Source organism: Podarcis bocagei, assembly GCF_964188305.1.
Source record: "Podarcis bocagei genome assembly, chromosome: 1".
Classification (NCBI taxonomy): Eukaryota; Metazoa; Chordata; class Lepidosauria; order Squamata; family Lacertidae; genus Podarcis; species Podarcis bocagei.
The window spans coordinates 36,718,366-36,742,800 of NC_138125.1; the positions used below are offsets into that span (position 1 = coordinate 36,718,366).

General features: G+C 40.2%; 1 protein-coding gene and 1 long non-coding RNA gene across 4 annotated transcripts in view; one reads left to right on the forward strand and one right to left on the reverse strand.

Moving 5' to 3' along the window:
- The window catches only part of LOC308596437, a 65,833-nt gene that overhangs the window by 36,897 nt on the left and 4,501 nt on the right, over positions 1-24,435 (forward strand). The window lies entirely within an intron of this gene.
- AKAP6 (A-kinase anchoring protein 6) overlaps positions 2,152-24,435 on the reverse strand; it is a 246,800-nt gene continuing 224,516 nt past the window's right edge. For all 3 annotated transcript variants that reach the window (XM_081207494.1, XM_081207493.1, XM_081207492.1), the window contains exons 13-14: positions 8,631-12,004; positions 2,152-3,124 (exon numbers count right to left, since the gene is read on the reverse strand). In XM_081207494.1, coding sequence (XP_081063620.1) covers positions 8,672-12,004 — 3,333 coding nt within the window. In that variant the 3' untranslated portion in view covers positions 2,152-3,124; positions 8,631-8,671. The remainder of the gene's footprint in view (positions 3,125-8,630; positions 12,005-24,435) is intronic.

A 24,435-nucleotide genomic window follows, 5' to 3' on the forward strand; every position in this document is an offset into this window, starting at 1 on the left:
CCCCTCATCTGCTCCTTCTTAACTTTGCGTCTGCACAATGGTGCCTGCAAATTGTTATAGCTCTGCATCTAGACATTAGATGTCATCTGGGGACTTAAGGGCCAGGTATTGCCTTTGTACACAATGGAGGAAAAGAAAGCAGAACAAAGGCTAACTGGGGAAGTTGGATTCCCTTTTGGAGGAACAGATTTGTGTTCACTGTTGCATCCAGAGTTGCAAACAAGTCGGTGTGCACTACCTGAAGCAAAGTGTACCGTTGTAAACTGTGGTTGCAAAAAGCTGTTAAAAGTAAATAGCAGGGCAGCCTGATATTTACTGGCACAGAACACAGATAAAAATATTCTTTTGTAATCAGATTAGCACATGAAAACAGTCCCTGTGCATAAGGGGGAAACACTTCTAAAAGACTTCTAGTGAGATATTGCCAAACGCAGCACTAATCAATTGGGACTGGCATGAATGTAAGAACCTAAGGGGACTAAGGGGCATTCTTTGATTCTTGCCACGATGTCAGCAGCTGGAAAATGCATCTCTTGTGTCCTGTTTGCCATGTTAAAAAACAATCCACTTTGGATTAAGTGCAATAGTCTCATCATCATAATACAAACAATAGTTAGAACACATTTGATTGCACTATTAGGACAATTAGGATGCAAGGATATTTTTGTGATTAATATCCAGTGGTGCCAGTTATTTATCATATGTGCAGAGAAAATCAATCTGGTGTATATTATTTTTGAAGCATATATAGATGCTTTCTGGCTCAAAGCAGCCCCTCCCCAACCACATTTCTAAAATGGCAAGCTTTGTATTGGTATTTGAAGCCTAATGACATTATTTTCCTCAGGGCTCAATACAAGGCAGGGCTCAATCCACCTTTCTGGGACCTTTTGTAAAAGCCAGGGGCCAGACTTGGACCATGCCAACTAAACAGCAAAGCTGAAAGGTGATCTGAGGACGCACAAACATATTTTCACTTCACCCTTTTACCACATGATAAACCCTTGCAAGCTGACAGGTTTCTGCTGGTTGCTTTCATGGACATAAGAAACCTCTGACATTTCTACCATCAACAGTGGCCAAACCTGCATCAGAAATGGCACTTCGGCACGAAAGGAGCTGTTCTGTTTTAGCTGAACCCATGAGGGTTGCAACAGTAGGAAACCATTTTGCCGCCTTAGTTGCGAAGTATGAACAAGTAGCAGACTTGAACCATAATTGGGGTAATGCTGCTAAGGTTTAAAGAAGGGACTGATGTAAGTGGTGAGAGAAGAGAGAGGCCCGGTCTTCTAAGGCCATCATTTCTGGACGGATCTACCCGTTTTAGTTAATTGATCAGCACAGGGGTTAGAACAAAAGAAGTTCCCTAAAGGATTCAGGAGCCCCTACCCTGTTCTCCCACCCTCAAAATGTTTTTTCAGGATCTTATTTAGTCAGCACTAGTAGAAGGTATCTTCCTCCATGGGGCTGAAAATGCCTCCAAGTGGGTTTGGAAATTTTGGAACAAGGGATCAACACATGGTGATGTTATGTACTATATATATATAACTATATATATATACTATATAACATGGTGATGTATATATAGTACATTTTCTACGTTCCTGCAACTAATAAACATTCCAGCACTGAACATTAACCCTAATGTGATGTACATATTTATATATTCTTCATTTTCTAGCAGCAAGATCTCTGGTCTCCATCATATCTGCATCTTAAAGGCCAGTGGGGTGTAGTAGTTCTAGCTATTCTAGGACCTGGGAGTCCAGGGTTCGGATCCCCACTCAGCCATGACAGGTGACCTTGGGCCAGTCACATTCTCTCAGCCTAACCTATCTCACAGGGTTGGTGTTGGGATAACCATGAGGAGAAGGAGAATGGGAACCATGTATACCACCTTGAGCTCCTTGGAGGAAAGGCGAGATAGAAATGCAATAACAATAGTAAATAAAACAACTTTTTTTGAATGCAATGGCCAAGATCTTCAGTGTTTGGTCTGCACATAGACTTAGATGTCCTCATTATACATTCTTATATTGCCTAAACAGAACTGACCAGGACTGTATAAGTAAATAGATACTTATTAGAAACTGTATGCATTGCTTGCTTTTAAACAGGATTCAGGTAAATGAGAGCCAATTCCAATTTTTTCCCAGTAAACTACATTTATTATGCCAGTTCTAAATATCATGCAATCTAGTGGTTTTAAGGCTTATGTTTTCCACACCACTGGGCATCACAAACATTAAAGCATTTTATACTGTAATTATACATCAATGTTTACACTTGGTTATACATATATACAGAAATTATTCACACCTTGCTATTTCCTTCCTTCAAACCAACATAATTTTACTATGAAAGCAGCTTTTTAATAAATGTTATAAGAAATACAGCAAGGCACAATTTTTAAAAATGTGGGTTTTTTTTCTGATTACCACCTCAAGAAGCATTGTAGAAAACCAAAATGTTGTACTTAATTCAGTAGAATGTTAACAGTTCTTAATATACAACACTGTGTAGTTGTTTCTTGAAGTGTTGCATAGATTAATCTTGTAAAATTAAAATGAAAGGATGCATTTGTATTTCTTTTGTGTAACTTCCACTGTGTTGATTCAAGAGCACGAGGGACTTTTCCTTTCGCTGCAATCAAATAAAATTCCAATTCTATAACATAAAATACTTTCAATAAACAATATGCATTATACACATAAAATATCAAATTTAATACATAAAATAGGATAATAACTGAAATTTACAATTCAGAAATGGTGATCCAGAATAATAATACATTCTGTGGAACTGCAAAATCATTTTTAAAAAAACAAAAAGTTTGTGGCTGAAAAGAAAATACAGAGACATACAAATTTGGAAGGGTAAGTTGTTAAGAGGTAGCTTGGGAAAGAAATCCATATGAAAGCAAATGGTTTTGTTACAAAGCAAAAGTGAAAATTGAAACAAGACCAGCATATGCATCCTGGTCACAAAACCAACATGGACAGATCACAGTTGGAAGGAAAATTTATCTTGGGAGTCAAGTGTAACAAAAGGCAGTGATACAATGGAATTAGAGGTCATCCCAGAGTTTTGAGGATGAGCCTGCACTTGAAATGCAGCCAAGTTTCTAAAAGAAAAAGAAAAAGGTAATAGCAGGTTACATGAAGTACATTTTCATTTACAAAACACAAGCCTGTTTCAGACCAACTAAAAATAGCTACTCCATGACCTCATACCAATGTACTTATATGCAAAAAAACAAGAAATGACAGGATACGAGCAACAATTTTTCACAGCCTGAGGTTTAAGTCACTATCAGAGAGATGTCTTTTTATTGATGTAGAAACCTCATTGATTTTTATAAAACAAGATTTAGTTTCAAAAGGCACAGGGGAAATAATCAAGCCTGACCTTTTCCCTCCATCCTGTCCTTTCAGGTGCCTGTGAACTTACCTTCTCTGCCTTTTGCAAGTGTACCAATCAATAGGAATGCATGACTCAATAAAGGCCAACCAACCAAAATAATCTCCAGCCCTAAACCCATTACATGGAAGTAAGTCCCATTAGAATCAGGGGAACTTACTTCCAAGTGATCTGTTTAGGCTTGGGGTGTAAGTAGACTACACAAACTATTTAAGTTATCATTTATAGTTCCCTGAAGAATAAAACAAGCGAGTCAACAAAGTGAGAGGACTCACACAAACAGTTTGTAAATATAAGATGCTGCATTAATATATCGTGAGAGAAATGAGTGCTTTTTCATTAAGTAGAACTTTCATGGCCTGGAGTTTAGGGTTAACCTATGCAACAAAGAGTCAAAGCTTATGATGAGGATTATGAAGAAATAACTGTCAGAATACAGCTAAGAGATTAGTACAAAGTACCTCTCTCAAGCATTTCCGAGGTGGCACTCCAGGCTTGCATTATATGCCTTCCAAATTAAGTGGAAATAGCTGCTTCTATCCAGGTACCTTCAGCTTTGATCTTATTTGCTGTAACTGACCTCTCTTTTATAGAAAATGGTGCACAAAATTGTAAAAAAAAAAAGCAAAGCAAAGCACAGGCATGTGGTCTGAACTGCAACCTAATGCATCATTGGGAAGTTTGTAGCATGCCTGTTCTTAAAACTTGTAGTAGTGGGCTTTCAATTAAAAAAGCCTCACTCTAGGACTCTATGCATTTCAAACATCTAAACTTACATCGATATCAGGGAATAAAAATAAAACCACTGGTGGGCTAGTTGTGGCTAACATGCATAAATTAACTTCAGTGGGTCTGAGTACAATTCAGTTGGGTACTACCCAGTATTTCTGCCTGGAATCAGGCATCCTGGAACAAATTTGCTGTGATATGTGATTGTCTGAGGATACAGGAAAACCCCCCACATATGAACTGGAATCAGTCACCCAAGAGGATGATCTTTGAGTGGGATCTGGCTTATGCAAATGCTCCATATGTACAAATGGTGGCCAGTTCTAGCACTGTTGCAGAAAAAGAGGGGTCTCTACCACAGGGAAGGGGAGATGGCTCAGTGGAAGAGCACATTCTTGCATGTAGAAGGTTCCACCTTCAATCTGTGGCATCTCCAGCTCAAAAGATGAAGTAGCAGGCAATGGGAAAGACTTCTGCCAGAGTCAGAGGAAACCATGCTAGACAAAGGGGCACAAATATTCTGACTCGGTATAAGGCATGTTCCTTAAAAAATTCTACAGGTGGGGAGGGTCATGGGTCATACTCAACGCAACAACAGAAGAGTGTGAGATCTCATCTGCTTTGTATATTTATTCTTTGGAAGCTTTCACCTCCACGAGGAAATTAAAAACAACAACAGCAGTGCAGTATTAAACCACACCAGATGACAGGACAGAATTATCACTCCTGATATAGAACTTTTCAAAGCTGCTATTACTTTTGCTTAATGGTCAATTTTATAGCACGGTGCTAAAAGAATGAGATTACAACTTAGATACATTCAGTGGCAAAATAGATTTGCTCACAACAGCTTTATTCTGGCTTGCAGCTGGAGCAAAAATCATGTGAAATTAGTTGAGCTACGTTGGTAAATATGCATACTGTCACCTTTGCGAACTGAGTTTATTTTTAGGGTACACATATACCATAGATAATTTTTTCTCTTAAGTATCACAGCTCCACATAAAATCACACATTTTAATGAGCTTAGCAGCACAGGTGCTCCAGGAGAAAAAAAAAATGGTGTTTGCCATTTATCTTTCAAATTAAATAATGTGTTTTTAAATAGTAACTTTTTTCATAATACACTTATGGGAACAACATTTATCTGTCACATTTTAAGAGATGTATTAGTAATAAATGTAAATTACCTTTGGAAAATCAGTAATTAGGCTCATCAAAAAAATAAACAATCTGCCACCAAAAAGATAATCTTTAGCATAGTTAAGTATAATAACTGTTATTTGAATAAGTTAACAAATTAGGATAGATTGCCTCTAATTCATTTCCCATAGCATGAGAGATGAAGTTAAAGTATCGACTAAGCTCTTACAGTGGGGGGAAGGGACTTCTAGAATCCATTGAAAATACAGATACCAGAGCCTTTGGCAGAGAGTTTCCTTTCACTGTAACATAAACAGTACTCTGACCCAGAGTTCTCCAGCAAAATGCGCCTGGACTTCCACACATAAAGCCATCTTGAGGCTGCAATCCCACAAACAAGGGCAGTCTTAGTGATCTGCAGGTGTTGTTGGATTATGACTCCAAGTATTCCTGAACACTGGCAGTGATGGTTTGGGCTGATGAGGTTCTTAGTTCAACAATATCTGGAGGGAAGTATGTTGGCTAACCTTGCTATACAGACTAACCTGGGAGTATGCCCCATTGAACTCAGTGGGTCTTACTCTGAGTGAACGGGCAACGGTAGTTCACTTGAATGTTAACGTTATGCTGCTCATGCCTTTGCACAATTCACACAAGCGGGTGTTTTCAGAGGTTGAGCTGGCCGTAGCAGCGACTGCACTGTCTCTTAATCTCAGGAGTTCACAAGCAGTTGCCGTGTTGGAATTTCTCCAGAATAAATGGTGCTTGTGTAAAAACTGCAAAACTGTTTTCGCTACACAGAGTGTTGTTAAAATACAGTGTGAATAAATAGTAGTGTTCTGATCACAGATAATGAGGTGGAAAAATGGGCCCATGGGATGGTACTTTGTCAATGCTGGATAGCAGAAGAAATGAAATAAGTTCACAGGAGCAGAGGTTGCACTGGAAATACCAATTTTCTATGGACATGTTCCCCAATCCAGCTCAAATTGCACTTTAAAAGGCATTTATGAAATACTAAATTCAAATGGGGGTGCACATCAGGATGTGTATCCCAATGAAAGAAATTTAATGCATATAAAATATCCTCCTTTAGATGTACATGTAGTTTATGCTCAGAGTTCCTGAACCAGCAAGTAATCCACACAGGGAACTCTGAAGCTGGACTAGGGCATATAACATAGATTTATCATCAAAACACTGTCTATCTTTGCAGAAACAAATGGTAAAAAGAGAAACCTGTGTTTGTCTTTGGCAGGGAAAAAAGAATCACAGAGACCTGTGGCACTTCAAAAATCATTATGTTTATTGTGACATAAGCTTTTGTAGTCCAAGAAATATTAAACCACAATAACAATAGAATCAGATTACATATGTCTACTCAAAAAATAAGCCTGTTGAGTTAAATGAGGCTTATTCCCAAACAAGCACGTATAGGATTGTAGCCCAGAGGTACTAGTCCTTAAACTGCCGCAGACTCTTTCAACACAATCCTTTGCAGAGTTAGGCCAATGAAATTAATATTCCTCTCTGCATTTGATCAGGGCGTTACTTGATTCCACTGTGGTAGAGTGTTATGTATATATCCCGTGTTACAGAAATGGTAAACATTGTAGTTCTGTTGGAACTCTCATAAAATTGCTGTGAGTGCTTCTCCCTTAACTGTGTCATCCTCCTGTTGTTTCTACAGCTCAGGGCAATGGGGGTGCAGGATCACATCATACTTGGGCACCTGCGAAAGATACCACTATCCTCTTCCAAGCTGCCCATACAGTACTTCAATAGAGAAGGGTAATTTTTCTATTTCAGTAGGGCAGTTTGCATTCCCATATAGCAATCACCGGAAAGGAATAGCTTTAGATAGTGCATTTGCATGTGCTGTTCCTTTCTCCTGTCTTACATGTTTTCTCCAGGCATTTAAGAAACTGGCTAATCTAATGTGTGTGACAGAGCAGAGAACAGTAACAAGTGTACAGTGGTGCCTCGCAAGATGAAATTAATTCGTTCCGCGAGTTTTTTCGTCTAGCGAATTTTTTGTCTTGCGAAGCACGGTGTCGGAAAAGTTTTGGAAAAGCTTCAAAAATCACTAAAAACCTCAAAAAAGGCTACCACACCGCGTTCTATGAGTTGCTCCTCGAAGTCAAGTCACAACTGTATTAACGGTGTTAAGAAAAAGGAAACAAACTTGCAAGATGTTTTCGTCTTGCGAAGCAAGCCCATAGGGAAATTCGTCTTGCGAAGCAGCTCAAAAACTGCAAAACCCTTTCGTCTAGCGAGTTTTTCGTCTTGCGAGGCATTCATCTTGCGGGGCACCACTGTACTTGCTGAGCTGCAGAGTGCTTCCACTTATGTAGGCTTCCTGTGTGATGTGGAACCCTGCTTTTTACAGTGATCTACATCACACAGAAAGCCTCCAAGTTACAGGAAACACTCCAATATAGACAGCCACAATCCAACTCACAGATGGGGATGGGAATGAGGGTGGGGGCCTAGTGTACTCATTGCCGTCCCCTGCCCTCCGCAAATGTGTTAAGCCATTTTCCTGAATGCCTGCAGAAGGCTGTAGTGAGTTGGGTAACCTAGAACCAAGAGAGCAAGTGGAGATCCTCTCCTCTTAACTTTCCTTCCCCATCAACAGAGGCAGGATCAGCTATATTCACCCTCATGGTGTGGACTAGTTTGCTGTCTCTGAGCAGAGTTACCCAGATAGGAAGCAAAGGGCTGTTGAGGAAAGCCCAGAATATACTAGGTGTAACACTCAGTTTCTCCCATCTTCCTTTTCCCCAACATAGTGGGACAGTATTGCATCTCTTTTGAATCTGCTTCCACTGATAACTGCTGCATTGCAGAAAGAAGATTGCTACTGATTTCTCTTGGATTCATTGGGTAATTTTGCATAGTACAAATATCTGAGGAAATGCAACCAAGAAGTCTGAATCACACAAGGGCTAGTTCTTTCTTTCTTTCTTTCTTTTTTGAGCACAGATTGAGCCAAAGTACAAAATGAATGCTGTTCACATCAGCTGAAAATAGTATTTAACTAGCTGCTTTTCACAGGGAAGGAAATATGTGAAGTGATCAGCTAGGGATCAGCTCCTGCTTTTGTGAATCTTGACAAATAAAGGTAGTGATTTGAACGCATATTTGCCATTCTCAGCTGATGCTTGTTTATCTGAGTCTGTATCTGTATCTTAAACATAAAAGAAGTGGCCTGGAATGGTTTTTAATTCAAGAGACACAATGCTATGATCTACTCGAAAACTCTGAAAGGCCACACATTTCCTGCTTCATTATAGTCATGTCAGCAATAAGCAAAGCTCGTAGTGTTTAGTACCTACCTCTTTATGAAACAACGTGTGTGTCCATGGAGGAATACATTCTACCTCTGTGTATTTATGTGCCTTTCTTTGTGAAGATGCAGGAGGTTTTCTTCACATGTAAGAGTTTTAGTGTCCTGGTGCAAAACATCCTTCTCTTTCAAGTGATCAGGCGTTAATTGAATGGCTTCAGCTGAGGCCTTTATAGAGGAAGCAAAACCTTCTTCAGACCTTGCGATCCCAAGTGGCTCTCCGAGATGATTTTCTTTAGAGTTATTTGGGAAGGAATTCGAGACTGGACATTCATTAGGGATGTCCAGACTCAAAGATTCACTAGCATAACTTAAATTATCTGATATCATCTGGCTAAGAGAGCCAGGCATGCTGATGTCCATCTCCTCACTTAAGAAAGAGAAGCCACTACATTCAGCAGATGTTTTAGGTTCATCTATTAAATCCAGGGCTTCGTATTTTACTTCCACTTCACTGTCAGGAAGATATCCCTGCTGTTCCACTCGTTCATCTTCAGGACAGGCTTCAAAAAAGCATTCAATATTTTCCGCAAAGTCTAGAGGGACTGGAGTGCTGGTCTTTTCTTCAACATATTTAGTTACCTCCCCACAGTCACTGTCATGAGAAGAAAGTGAGAGGTACGAATAAAAATCACCTTTTCTAAGTTGAATGGGCCTGTGAGAATGTTCTAGAACCTTTTCCCTGATCTGGGCTAATGAATGTGGAACAGCTGGTTGTTCACTTTCAGGCTGAGACTTGTTCTTTAAGGCTGTTGAGGCCATGTCAATTATCTCCATCACAAAGTTGTGCACTGAACAATCCTCCTCATTTCTTTTATCAAAAGCAGCAGTTTCACAGCTACAACAGGAATCACTACAGCCAGCTGATGCCTTTCCTTCTGCTTCATTTGATTTTAAAGATGCACAGCAATCTCCACCATGTTCACTAATTCCTGCTCTGCTTTGTTGATCATTTGGTAGCGATTTTGGTAATGCCATATCTGAACCTTTCATATCCGAGTCAAATTCTGTAAAAGGTTTTATAATAGAATGGCCTTCAAACTGAGTATGTTTTTTATATTCTTTCTGAGAGCTGGATATTTTTGACAATTGAGCTGGCTCTTTACCATCCATATGTGAATCATCCGAACTATCAGTAAATGCTTCACAGATACAACATTCATTTTCACTTCCTTTACTAAGTGGGCTAACATTCATGGCAGCAGTTGAAATTTGAATATGTTCTTCCTTTGGACTTTCTTGAGTAATAGTAACATTTCCATTCTCCATGTCATCCACAAAGTGATCTTTGGAAACTTGAAAGCCATCATTTTTCATTTGCCTTTTTGTCCCTGACTCATCATGGCTCTCTGATGTGTTCTTACTGTTGCCATTATTTTTTGAAAGCTTGCGTATGGAATCATTCAAGAATTTTTCAATGCTCAATGAATCTTTTGCTTTCAAAGTCTCATTACTTCTTAAATTCTTACAGCCCTGGATTTCATCATCCAGATTGCACTTTCTCTTCTCCTTTGTCAGATTAAATTTTGGTCTGATCCAAGTGTAGAGTTCATTCTTTATGTAGTCAAGTCCTGAAATTAAATTGCAGTCTTCATAAATATCCTCATCAGTTGCAATACTAGAATCATCATCTTCATCTTTAATGCCTAGCTCTTCCTCAGTCAAGGTGAGAGTAGAACTTGATAGCAAATCACTATCATCTTCATCATCAGTGCAAGCGGAGGTACAGGAAACATTAACAATCATGCTAACGTTGACATCGCTCTCATCAGCTACCGACCGACTGAGGTGTTTTCTGAATGATGCATTTGAATCTGGTGCTTTATTTCTGTGCAGTACAATATCTTCAGAGCACAAAGACAGGTCATCACTGCTGCTTAGCTCAGTGAGAGAAGCCGGCGAATCTTCATTGATAGAGGACGCAATATCCAATGACAACTGGCCAGTCAAGGACATTCTTTGAGAAGTGCTTTGGAGTGTGATATCGGAGATGCTACGCTTTATTTTTTGGTCTAAAGGGCTCTGGATATTTTCTAGACGATTCAGAAGGTCTAAGGTCCTTTTGCTAAGTTCCCCAACTGAATCACTACTTCCACTTAGGTCTCCAGAGCCATTGCAACTAAAAAGATCTTCATTGCTTTTGTAGGGTGTTAGCCAACTCTCCAAGGATGTGCTACGATGAAGCCCATCTCCACTTCTAAAAACAGTGGGGCCAAACAACTCATTTGTCACCGAAAGGGAGTCTAAAGAAGAGCTATGAGATAAAGTTGGGCACAGCTTTGCATTTGTTGGGTCGCTCAGTTTCTTCAAATCCTCCACAAATTCACAGTGTTTGGGGTCTCCATCATCCAAGTTGGTTGAGAAAGCAATCTCATCTGTAGATACAAGTGGCTTGAACTCTAAAGGTTGATGTTCCGATTTCAAGGGGACTTTATCAAAATAAAAGCCATGAAGCAAACTACCCTGCTTATGTGCTTTTTCTGAGTTTGATTGTTTCATTATCATTGGTAGCTTGAATTTGGAACCCTGAAGGTAAGAATAGTCATAAAATGTAAAGACATTGTGTTTTGCTTGTTGCAACTCTTCTGAAGCCTCAATACCCTGATGGGCGATGCTGCCCAGGCTTTTAGCTCTGTCGCTGGACTTTGACTGGGAAGTATTTAAGAAATTAAAATGGATCTCCCCATCCGCTTGCTTTAAATTTTGTTTTATCACATCAACTATATTCCCTAACTGGGAATCTGAAATGCTAGTCACAGAATTACCCTGCTTTCTATCAGTATCATTTTGCAAATGGACATCAGGATTTTGGATAGCATCTGCCTCACTTCCATTGACTGTTTTATTCTGACTGTCAGAATGCCTACTTACATTTCCACTGTGATACATATAATTCTGTGGGCTTGTCAAAGTGGTCCTGCCCATTAGTTCTGGCAAATTTTTGGTTGGTGACAACAAAGAGTTCTTATTCACATGCTTCTTTAACGTGTCCAAGTGTGTAAGTGTGGAGGATTTGGATGTCTTTTTCATTAGAGATATATGATTTTCCCCTGATAGCTCTACATTGTGAAGGCTGTACACTTGGTAGACTTGTGGACCTGGAGATGCTGTAATGCTTGGGCTGCTGAGGCAATTTTCATGTACAGTGGGATTTTCCTCCTGTTTGGGACAGTCATTATTACCACATGCTTCATAGGGAGAGTTCAGTTTTGTGTCATCTTGCTTCAGTTCTTGATCAAGCTCATTGAATTCCTCATTAACGCTAATCAACGTATTACTTATATCCATTTCATCCCATTCTAGTGCATCTTCATTTGTGCCATTCAGCTCCATTAAGCTTGGATCGATAACATTCAGGGATTCCTGTTAAAAACAGAGAAATAGAATAATCAGTTAACTCACAAACAGTACATCCCACCTCCATAACTGAAAGTCAATACATAGTTCCTTACTCCTTGTAAAAAGCCCATTTCTCATCAGTTTTGCTATGCTGCATAAAACAAGAGATAAATTACTGAAATACAATAAATAACAGTAAAGAGCAATAGGTAAAGTTCAGAGTGTGGACATAGAAAAGCTCATTCAGATTTTATCTTAGCTATGAAGTTCACTGGGCATTGGGCTGCTAAACTAGAAATCTAGCAATAGTGGTGAGTTCAACAGAATCCCTCATACCTGCTTAACCAAGGATGAACCACATTAAAAACAGCAGTTCCTTCTTTCTCTAGAATCTAGGGATCACCATGCACCATGCATCTCGTCTAAGCTTCAGCCTATTGTGTCTCGTCCAATTAATGGCTCCCAAACTCAAGGTGCTGGTATTGGATCTGGTGAGGTGCCAATCTGCAGTGTATTTCAAGGACTCAAATGTCTGTCCCCCCACCCATAGCCACAAACAGGATCAGCACCACAAACTCCTCAGGAAACTGGTGCTAGTTTTAGGATGCCTTGGATTATCTGTGTAGAAGACAAGATGAGGTGGGGGTTTTTTTTTGGTTACAATTGCAGCTGGAGAGCCAAGGTTAAACTTCCCCTACTTCAGGCTGTGGTCCCACTCAATGCCCCTCCTGCCCACTCCACAACCCAGTATGCTTCAAAGTGATAAATTTAGTGCCATATCTAGTTTGGCTTTTAGAGACAGGGAGTGACTATTCTAACTATAACCATATAACAATCTGACAACGACAGAGGAGACTGTACAATCATGCTCAAATACTAGGTCGGTACTGAACAGTCAACCCAATGCATAACCTACATGTTTTTGGTTTGTAATACAATATGGTGGTAATAGTACAATGCTTCTCATGGCAACCATGATGTCCTGAGCAACACCACACTAAAAGAGGAAGTCTCAGCATGATTGCTGATGTCCTGAGATATGTGGCTACCTCTGTCAGTTTAGCCAGGAAGTCTGTCACCCCTCAGGCAGTGACAAAATGCCAGGCAGCACTCACTGCAGGGCCTGCAGCACACCCAAGCCACACATCTCTCCTGGGAGTGACGCGGTGGCTTGGGCACCTGCAGGCTCCGTGCTGCCCAAATGGTCTGCCTGCCGCCTCCCCATCAGCTGTAGGGCGGCTGAGTGGGAGGAGGCAGGCAGACTCCTTGGAGGCCCCACGGAGCATCCTGCCCTAGCTTGCCCTGCCCCGCAGGCGGTTGGTCCCGCCCCTGGGCACAGGGCATGTGCGCCACCCAATCGGCTTGCTCCGCCACTGCAGAGGTGTCTTCAAGGGATTTGCCAGCCAAGGCACCAGAAACATCCTGGTAAGCTATCAGGAAAGCACCTGGCATTACCTTAGCATCTGCTTTGCATTGCATGTGGAAGTTCTTCAGTTCAACCCCTGGCGTTTCTAGGCTGGGCTAGGAATGTTGCCTACCTGAAACCCTGGAGAGCTTCTGCTAGTCAATTTGGACAGTACTGACTTATATGGACCTACTGTCTGACTCAGAATAAGCAGGTCTCTGGGGCTAATGCACCATCCTGTTATCTGCCCTTGACAAAGGAACTACACCAGGTTTCTAACACAAAACACCAAATTCAGAGTGTTCTCTGTTATGTGGGTGGGTCCAGATATCAACTGAGACAGACCCGTGGTTGTGAGGGAGGCATGAAAATCATAAGCCACTCCCAACAAGGGACCTTAGCGTGGATGAGATTCCTGGGGACACCCAACCTGGGAGTTAATGTTCATCTGTTATACAAGTTCTTATAACAGCTCCTTTGTATAGAGTATACCCAACTCTGCTGAATTTTTATTTGAATTTCCATTTGTTTGCTTGCTGATAAAAGCAGTATTAATGACTGGTTAGTATGACTAATGAATGTGAAAGACTTTAGTTGTAAAAGCAATCCATCAGTCGTCTAATCAAATACTACATTAATTTCATATATTGCCTGTGCTGACATTGCTCTGGGAAACTGCTGAATAATGAAGCAAGACGGTAGGGGGAAAATTGTTGCCTTCCTATGAAATTGTCGGTTTTATGTATACAACATTTAAAGCTAACCTGATGAAGCCTTCCCCTCTTTTTTTTAGATGTATATTCAACTGTGAAAGAAAAGAAGATAGGCATTCCTGGCCTGGGGGGGGGGGGCTTTTCAAAGGATGTGGTGCAATGCAATAGAAAAGATGGGAAGTTGCTGCTATCCAATTTCCCTATCTGACCTTTTAACTGGACACTTTGCAGTAGTTGGGACTGCATGACACATGAGATGTCTTCTAATTCTGGGATACTGGAATTCTATTGTTTAGTGAAGCAAAGCTCCAAAGGGCTCTAAGTTGTTAAACCTTCTACATAAAACTTCCATGCATACAGAGACATCACTGAAGTTTTCTCCATATTTCAAAGTGCATACCAAGAGTAACTAATGTCTTCTTTAAGATTTGAAGGGACAGAAAACTAGCTACAGACTCCATAATTTTGTGAACCTGCAGAACCCACCCGCTTCTTAAATATAAAATGCTTGTCACTTTCTGGCAAGGAAGATAACATTGCTGCTGTAAATCAGCTTTTGCCTGCTTCATTTATTCTGTACATCATGCAGATTCCACAGCAGAACAGAAACAATGACATAACCTCAACTCATTTATTTTAATTGTGGGATCACTTATTTCAAAACTTACTTTTTGTCACTTAACTGCTTAGAGTTTCACATGGGAAATTAATTAATTTCAGTAGCTCTACCCTGAGTAAAAATTAGTTGAACACCACCCACTGGGTTGTAGATCCCAGGATCTGCTGAAAGAAAGGTTTTCCTCCTTCTGCAGCCAGCTGAAAATTTTCTCCATAGTGTTGAGCAAAGCAGGGGCTTCCAGAATGGTGTGGCAGGTTGCAGGTGGGAGAAGGAATAGGTAAAAACTCCCTCTTCATGTAATATTCCAATAAAGATGCTTTTATGTCTTGACAGAACAGACCTGTAGCATAAGCACCTCATATGCTTTTACAGGACAATTAACAAAGAGTTTTGGTGGTTGGAGCAACTACCTTTTCTTTCGCTTACACTAGTTGTCAGCTCTGAACGACTGGATAAACCATTGTGGAAATGAAGCAAAATGAATGAAAGAAGCCATCCCCCACTTCTAAGAATGTATGAACCACAATGAAAAACAAAAATGATTTTGTATTTGAAAAATGCCAGCTTGCCAGTTACTTCTTCTGAGGGAAGTAATCATGTTTACAGTGCCCGTTTCACCTCTGCAGCCCTCATGTTTTTGTTCTAAATGGGTCTCCTTGTGTTGCAGCCAAACAGAGAGCTATCCTCTTTGCACAACACCTACACCTCATCATTAATAAGCAGCAACAACTGTAAAAGGACATTCACGCTGCAACATTTTTGGGTCCACAAATGTGTATAAATACAGCGCTTTACTATGGCTCTCTAGAGGCAAGAGCAATTAGATTCATATACTTACTGTAATTAAAGTTAAAGCAGAAGCTAATTAGCAATGTTGTGTTTACTTTTCTTTAAAGAAAATAAAGATCCTAGAGTCAGACACACTATATATATATATATATATATATATATATATATATATATATATAAATTTAATGATTGCAGGTACCCACAACTATAATTCAGTCCTTATATTAGTTTCTTCGCTTGTTCATAGCCCTTCCTAGCATCTGTTGGTAGAAAATGTGATGGAAATCACTCTAGCTTTAAAGGGAAGTAGAGGAGTCATTTTTATGCTGTGAGATACGACAAGGTATATGTGCTCCATTTCCCCCCTAAATCAATTTTCTTATTGAAAATAATTAGCCTTTTGAGCTCTTGACAAAGCATGGCTCCAACCTTGTATTGAGCTTTAAGACAGGACAGTGGTCTGTCTAGGGTCAGTGTTGTCTGTACTATACTAGCTGGGTTTCAGACAGGAGTCTTTCCTAGTCCAAGGATTAAGCTTTGGGCTTCCTTCATCCTAAGTATGTGTTCCACCACCAAACTATACCCACATCCTTGTGAAAGGTCAATTAAGAATGCTAGGGTCAGATGTCTGTAAACATAGTTGGATAGCACCATCAACCACAGCAGGGTGTCCACAACCCATGTGGTCTCAGTAAAGGATCTGATTTTGTGCAACTAATAGTGATCCTTCATCCACTGCATTGAGGCACATCTTATAATAAGAAACACAAAGATAAAAGGGCATTTGAGCAGCAACTGGAAATGCTGTGATGTTCAATATGCAAACTCAAGGAATTGAAAATCCCATTTCCTTGTCTATTTGGAAAGAATTTGATGGGCCATTAGCTGGGTTCCCTGTTCCATTGATTGTCCGTCCCCCACTCCTCAACACCCCCAATATCCACAGTTGAAAAAGCAAAGGCAGCTTAATTTTCAACTTATATTTCTTTCACATGAATCAAGAGAAAACCTGGGACATTAAAACACCATTTATAGTATTGTAACCAGTGCTGGAGGAAGGGTAAGGTTATCAGACGTCCCCGTTCCCCGGGGACAGTCCCCAGATTTACAAATCAGTCCCCTGACAAAATCCATCTATTTAATAGGAAGTTGATAGGAAGTCCCTGGATTCATTGAAAAAAATCTGGTAACCTTAAGGAAGAGGGTGCGGGGTGTATGATCTGCCCAGGGTGTCATCACTGAGGGGGTGTGTGTGACAAAATGACAAAAATATGAGTTTTAAATAATAATAATAAAAAAATTGGGCTCATGAAACTTTTTAGTTCAGTCAACAAACGTAATGAAATGCGGCTGGCACTGGGTTCTACACTGCGGGGGCCAGCACTTACTGCGGGGCCTGCAGCGTGCCCAAGCCATGTGTCTCTCCTGGGAGTGATGTGGAGGAGGAGGAGTTGGGATTTGATATCCTGCTTTATCACTACCCTAAGGAGTCTCAAAGCGGCTAACATTCTCCTTTCCCTTCCTCCCCCACAACAAACACTCTGTGAGGTGAGTGGGGCTGAGAGACTTCAGAGAAGTGTGACTAGCCCAAGGTCACCCAGCAGCTGCATGTGGAGGAGCGGGGAAGCAAATCTGGTTCACAAGATTACGAGTCTACCACTCTTAACCACTACACTACACTGGTGTGGTGGTCTGGGAGCCTGCAGGCTCCGCAGTGTGGGGCTTGTGTCTGCTCACCGCTTCTTTCTCAGCTGCTCTCCAGCTCACCCCACCCCCAGCTGCAGGACGCACGTGCCGCACTGGGCACCCAAGCAGCTAGCTACACCACTGATTGTAACCCCCATTGACTAAAACACAGCAACCCACATTTGGCTAAAATGGAAGAATAGGGAGCTTCCTGTTTGATTGCAGAATTTGTTTGATACTGCTGTAAACTGATTTTTCAGGGGCACATGGAGCTGTACAGGAAAGGTATGGGTAGAAAACCCTTTTTGCATGAAAAGAACTCTGCTCATGCTTCTCTGATTCCAACTAGTAATTTCTTGCAAGATACAGTTTGTCACCAGAATGATTCATTCCAGGGCTCCAAGCATAAAGGTCTGAACTGGGAATTAATTGGCGCTATGACAAAATCAATTTATCCATCTACTACCCTTTTTGGATCCTAGCCCATGTCAGAGACTCATTTGGTTAGCCTTTAAAGCCCCTTGCAAATGTTCAAGGGAAGGAACTTTCAAAATTACCTACTGCAGAAAAAAACACCACACATGGGTGTCCTGTTTAAAATTTTGGTCACTTAAACAATTCAAAGAAAATTTCACAATTTCCACAAATTGCGTGGGGCGTACCCATTTAAGTAAGTACTGGGTCTTAAGCACTGTTAACACTCTGACTTCAAAAAAGGAAGGACTTTGGAAAACAGTGGTTACGGTACTTTCTGGTCTATCACATTTTAAATCAATTTAAGTGACAATCACTGGTTTACGTGTCAAATCGCATAGGAAGAGGGGATTTATTTGTGTTGATAACATCTGGAAACACAGCACATTTTATTGGAAGTTGCTTTTGTTGCTCTATAGTTTGCTTTTCATCTGTCAAGGGGTTACATGACAGGTATGTATGCGTTTGTGTGTTCAAGCTTCAATGTCATTTTGGTCTCAACATTGCTTCAGGTGCAATATATTCATTCCCCCTTCTAAACAAGTACAATAAAGGATATTCACAGGAAGAAAATGCAACAACAAAAAACAACCACCACCAAACAAGATAGCTAGATGTGCCTTAAAAACACATTTATGAATGACCAGTTGTTCAAGAATGTGAAGGGGGTATATCGTATTCAAATGTGTATCCTATCAACAGGTAGGTAGCCGTGTTGGTCTGTCGTAGTCGAAACAAAATAATAATAATAAAAATCCTTCCAGTAGCACCTTAGAGACCAACTAAGTTTGTTATTGGTATGAACTTATATCTGAAGAAGTGTGCATGCACACGAAAGCTCATACCAATAACAAACTTAGTTGGTCTCTAAGGTGCTACTGGAAGGATTTTTAAAATTTTTAAATTTTGTTTATCCTATCAACAGCAATGCAACACGTAAATATCCTCACACGGGGATGGATTCAGACTTTGCTTTCTGTGAATAGGCTGTTACTGTTGGAAGGAAGATGACTTTTGCCAATTCATCCTTCCTCTCTAGCTCCTCAACTCACAGGCAGAATTTGGGGCTGAGAACTGCAGCAGGGGATCAGCAAAAGACCGTCCCCTGTCTCTGTGGGCAGTATCATTCACTCAGGCGAGAGCTGTTCCATAGACAGCAGTCTGAAGCGATGAAGAAGCTAAAGTATGGACTAAAGAGCAATCCAAAGTAGAGGGCAAACCAGAAGGCAGAATGGGGGGGGGGGGTGGGGTGGACCAAGAATCACAACCAAGAAGCAATCCAGGTCAGAGGGAAAACTTGAAAGCAGATTCGAGAACAAGTCAAGAGTCAGCACCAACCAGCGATACACACAGGCCTTGTTCAAGCAAAGTTCCGCTGAGGCAGGAAGTCCTCTTATGCAAGAGCCAATGGCCAACCTGGGTAGTCTGGAAGGTTCATCCCTGAGAAGCTCCAGAGACACTGCTTGCCACATGGGGTAAAAGGGTCAGCAGTTTTATGTATTTATTTGTTGCACCCACCCTGGGTATTGCGACAAAGGGCAGGATAGAAGTTTGTTTTGGAAAAAATAAAAAATAAAAATCTACAAAGGAGCCTGCTTATGTACCCCAATCTCCTTGGTGGAACAAAAGAGGGTCAGTTGTATGACTAAGATAGTATTCTGAGGCCAGTTATCATAGTTCTTTCTTTTTCCATGTTATCTTAATTACCTTGTAAGCCTGGAGGCAGAGCCATATTGCTTGTTTCAGGTGCTTGACGTATTGCTTATAGAAACTGCTTGTATATATATATTTTTAAGGTTGCCTTCCATCCTGCAATTGCTCTAAGTTTGCTCTAAGTGTGGAACTGCAAAAAATAGGGGCCAGGAACTAACACTACTTATGAAAGAAAACTGACGAGCAACAAGAGCCTGGGCTTGAATCCATCCCTCTGCTTGCAAGCAAGTGATCTTGGTCATAGAAATGACCGAAATTGCACAGCAGTTCTAGTACTACAACCCCCAATGCTATAATTGTAGCGAAACACACACACACACACACACACACACACACACACACACAGCCTATGAGGTGCAATATGTCCATAGCAAATGAGGCACTAACAGCTAATAGCAACAGGGGAGACAAATATGAGTATTAATGGCACTGATACAATTTCCCACTATCTAAGTGTATCAGGTCTGTGTGTGCACTAAATGCGATGTATTTTTGTACAATCTGTAGCATTCTGGGGATATGTTCATGGCTCCTAGTTCCATGATGAATTACAGCATTCCCCCCCCCCCCTAATAGTAATAATAACAGTACTACGACTAATAATTTTGAACTGCAAAATTTCGGCATCTTTCAACATTGCTGAGTAAACTGACTGCATAAGCGATGACTCCATAAACTTTAGGAACTCATTTATTATGTTGCTAGATCAGACACTGCATTTATTCACACAGTGCATCTATAAAACTGAGCTTTCATTAGAGTCATGGGGAGGCCCAAGCCTCTTTCTCTTCACTTGAGAAGGTGAAGCTCAAGATAATTAAGCATGAAACAATGAGGAGGCTTGCTGGGTAAGCAGTAGTGTGAAAACAGTTACTCCTCACAAAAGAGGGGAAATTAGCTGGCTGGATAAAAGAGGAAGTGTCAGACTGGAAGACTGGAAGGAGGACTCTGCCAGCATAAGCGGGGAGAGCTCGATGCATCATTAATGCCATTTTTTTAACACTTAAGCTCCACAGCTGTCCAAGTCCAAACACATTCAAATGCCACACATTCGGAGAAATGAATATGCCGGGTTGAAATTATTTCCCTTAAACTTCCCATGTTCATCTTTCACTCATTGCAGCCAACTGCCAAATGTAGCAGGCTCTCAGTGGAGCATCTTTGTTTACAGAGTCAGTGCAAACAGAGCCTTCTAAAGAGATTCAGTGTCCTCATTATATTATAACAAACACATCATTTTTTTACATTGTAAACACCAATATTTCCAGGAACAGAAAGTTTGGTTTGATTTTGATGCTTTCAAACTGTGCAGTTTCATTTGTGATGTGCTGTTTCCTTTCAAAACTTCCCTTCTCCAGAACAGTGTTCCCTGAAGCAGCCAGGGTTTTTTTCTTTCCTTTTTTTGGCAGAGGTTCAGGTGCACACAGTGCCAAAAGAAATAGAATAAACAAACACTGCTTAATGCAGCTGGCTAGGTAATTTACATATTACTGCACACCAAATATGGAGACCTGAATATGGATTAGAACTCCTGTGATGATACAAATGCTGTATAGATAAAGAAAATGAAAAATTCTACATAACCATCAATTTACCTTTCTCGGGAGTGACATTTTACTGTGAAATATATATAGAAACACATAGGAACATTAAAATATATATGGGGAAATAGGTAAACTGTAGATGTTTGTGTATATGCTTATGTCAGTCCATCCATCTAATTACACACACACACACACACACACACACACACACACACACACTTAGGCAACAATACACAATTCTTATATAGGCATCCTCTTTCAAAAGTGTATTTTTTCCATAGACAAATGCTAAAGTGCAAAGAAAATAAATATCAAAATAGCTAACATATGCTGGACTGTTTTGGCATATTATAATGTCACAATAATTCTAAGTGTTTACTTGATGCAAACTTAGCTAGATGCTAAGATGTCCTACTATGCTAGGCAATGGAAGTGAAAATACAGGAACCATTTACTCATGTTTTAGTACACTGGTATCTGCTTTCAGAAGTAAGAGCTTCAAAGTATCCTCAATTTTGTTGTTTATGTTTAAACATACTGTGAGCATACCCCTTGGCACAGATTAAAATCAAAACTGAAGTTATACAACTGAGATCAATAGAACTCACTGCAAAGCAAGTGTGTGGGAAGGTAGCAGTTTTTCTAGCAAAATTCAAAATCAGAGACATTCAAAACTGTAATTCAAAATAGTTAAACTGAAAATTAGAACCTATGACCTTTTATGCAGGTATTGCTATCTAACGGACTCTCTCACAGTATTAACAAACAATAGACTACAAAAACAGAGACTCCTACAGTCTAAATAAATGCAGTGAAGTCTCATTTATAGATAAATCATTGTCAGCATTATAGAGAAATGTCATTATTATTTAGGCTGCAATCCTAACCCCACTTATCTAGGAGTAAATACATTAGAATTCAATAGGATTTAGTTCTGAGTAGACTTGGTCAGAACTGTGCTGTTAATTTAGTATATGTGTGTATATATAGATATATAAATTGAATCAATTTTATCTTCCTGCTTATTTAAAAATGTAACACCCTGTACTGTTTTCTCCATAAAAACTGAAAGTAACAGGTATACCAATGGGATAATTCAGCATTTTAAATCCAGTTAAGATTAACAATAATTGGTGAAACTGGTACACCTGCATCAGGACCACCGGACACCTTCATCTGCCCCACCTGCAACAAAACATCTCTCTCTCATATCGGTCTCTACAGCCATAGCAGGCACTGTAACTCTCCAATGGTTTGACTTAGCCCCAAAGGTGCACCCTTCCATTGTCTCCCAAGACAGACAGATGCCAACAAAATATACTTAAAATGTGGAATAGTAGTCATTGCAGTAGTAGCAGTAGTCAAAGGTTTAAAATAAGGTCACAAAAAGGTAAATGAAAAGAATTCAAACATTTTATAGACAAACATTCTGATCCAGAATGATATATAAATTAATAGAAAAAAGTTTCTTGTGGATCAACTCTACTTTGGGCAAAACAGGGTTCTGAGGTTAGAAAGAAACCGCTCTCTCATATTTAAAGTGTTTTCTGTGCCCCTCCCTGAAAAAATCCTGTGGACACACATGCTCGCGGAAGGCTTATATCAAGTATCTGGTATTAATGGAACATAAATGGAGCAAGTAATTTCCACAGGATGCTGACTGTGTTTTCTTTCCTGGTTTTCACACCAGCTTGCAGAATGAGGTCTATAGTAAATTCTTATGCTACTTCTTTTGCCATTTGTTCTTGCCTCACAAAATAATTATTTAGTTCACAATTAGGCCATTTCAGATGCCAAGTGCTGTTAGTATTGAGTGGTGATGTGTATCAAAACAACAATGTGATAACTTCTGCATCATTCTTCTATAGGTGATTTTTCAACATGTGTAATGAGCATCATGCTATTGATTATTTTTTTTAAGGCATTTCACCAATGGGAAAGGCAGCGAACAAGGACACTTCATTGAGGGCCAACTTTATGAACAACTGTTTTCTTTCCTTAAAAGTGTCAGGGAAGCACAAAAGAAGAAGTGGATGAGGATATCAGCTTAGCAGGAATGCAGCGTTTTAGCACATTTTTGTTTCCAGGTTTGCTTTCCATTCATTAAAAAGAATCTGGATTTTTTCCCAACCTCTTCTCAAATGGTACTTTCAGCAACCTCTTTGACTCCTAAGAATAAGCATCCAAGAAAAAGGCTTCTGGAAAGCAAATGCTTGGTGTTGTTTTTTTTTTAAAGTGAGCTGTCTCACCACTGTAGATTTTTCCAAGTTCTTACAACTCTAATTAAAATGTGGTAATTGGTTATGTTACCTCAATTACCATGATGCATGGACATTGATGCAGAGTGACACCAATTGAATCCCTTGGGTGTTATACCCTAAGGCCATCCCATTTATTGTGGCCTTATTATTTTCAATTATGTGGCTGGATGTACAGCATACTTTCAAAGCCAATGCACATGGGAATTGAGCTGGACACATAGTACAGTGTACTTACAGAAGCGTTCGGCAGCAGAGGAAAATTTGCATGATGGAAAGGAAGCATTTCTCAAATCCACATGAATAATCTAAGTCAGAAATATTGCAGAGAGCCAGGAACAGACTTCAATCAGGCAGGCATCCCAAACCTAAATGATACCAACTCAAAATGTGGCAACTAACAGCTTCTTCAGTTGTGTAGGGGAAAAAAAAAGAACAGTGGCCTCTTATATGTGACAGATTTCAAGGCAAGGACAGTGAAATCACAGATAATGAATTGAAAAGAACAACAGCCTGTCTTTTGGAAGAGCTGTTTTGCCTAAACCCTCATTTGTAGCCCTGGCAATTCTGCTTATATGAGCAGCTTCTACAAGGAGAAGGTTTTTCCTGGGAAAGGAGTGGGACCAGGGGAAACCACTCAGACCTGGGTCTAGAAAGCATTGATCAAGTGGAAAACTGCTTGGACCTGAGCTTCCTAGGTATGGGACAAGCAGAACTGTGGACGAGCTGTCAATCTTTTTGTTGGCAGCTGTGACCATGAGTGTATTTTTACTAGCTTAGGTTGGTTAACCAACTGCTTCTGTTCCTAGGGATGAATACTATGGTTACATCCAAACTGGATGACTATAACAAGCACTAAACAGGGCCGCCTTTGAAAAGGGTCTGGACACTTCTGCTGGGACAGAATTTGGGTAGAGCTGCTACTAGGAGAACATTACACCAAAACCACATCCATGCCGTACATTTAAAGCACTATTATACAGCTTTCCCACCATGGCTTTCCCCAATGAATTCTGGGAACTTTAGTTTGTTTAGGGTGCTGATAGCTGTTAGGCAAGCCCTATTTCCCTCACTGAGTTACAGTTCCCAGAGTTCCCTGGGAAGAAGGATTGATTGTTAAACCACTCCTGGAATTCCATTTCAGTCTGAATTATTCACAAATCCTTTTCACTTAATCAAATGAATGAATTAAATGAAATAAACTTTATGCAAATAGACTTGACACATGACTGGATGGGGGAAGTGTATTGGGGA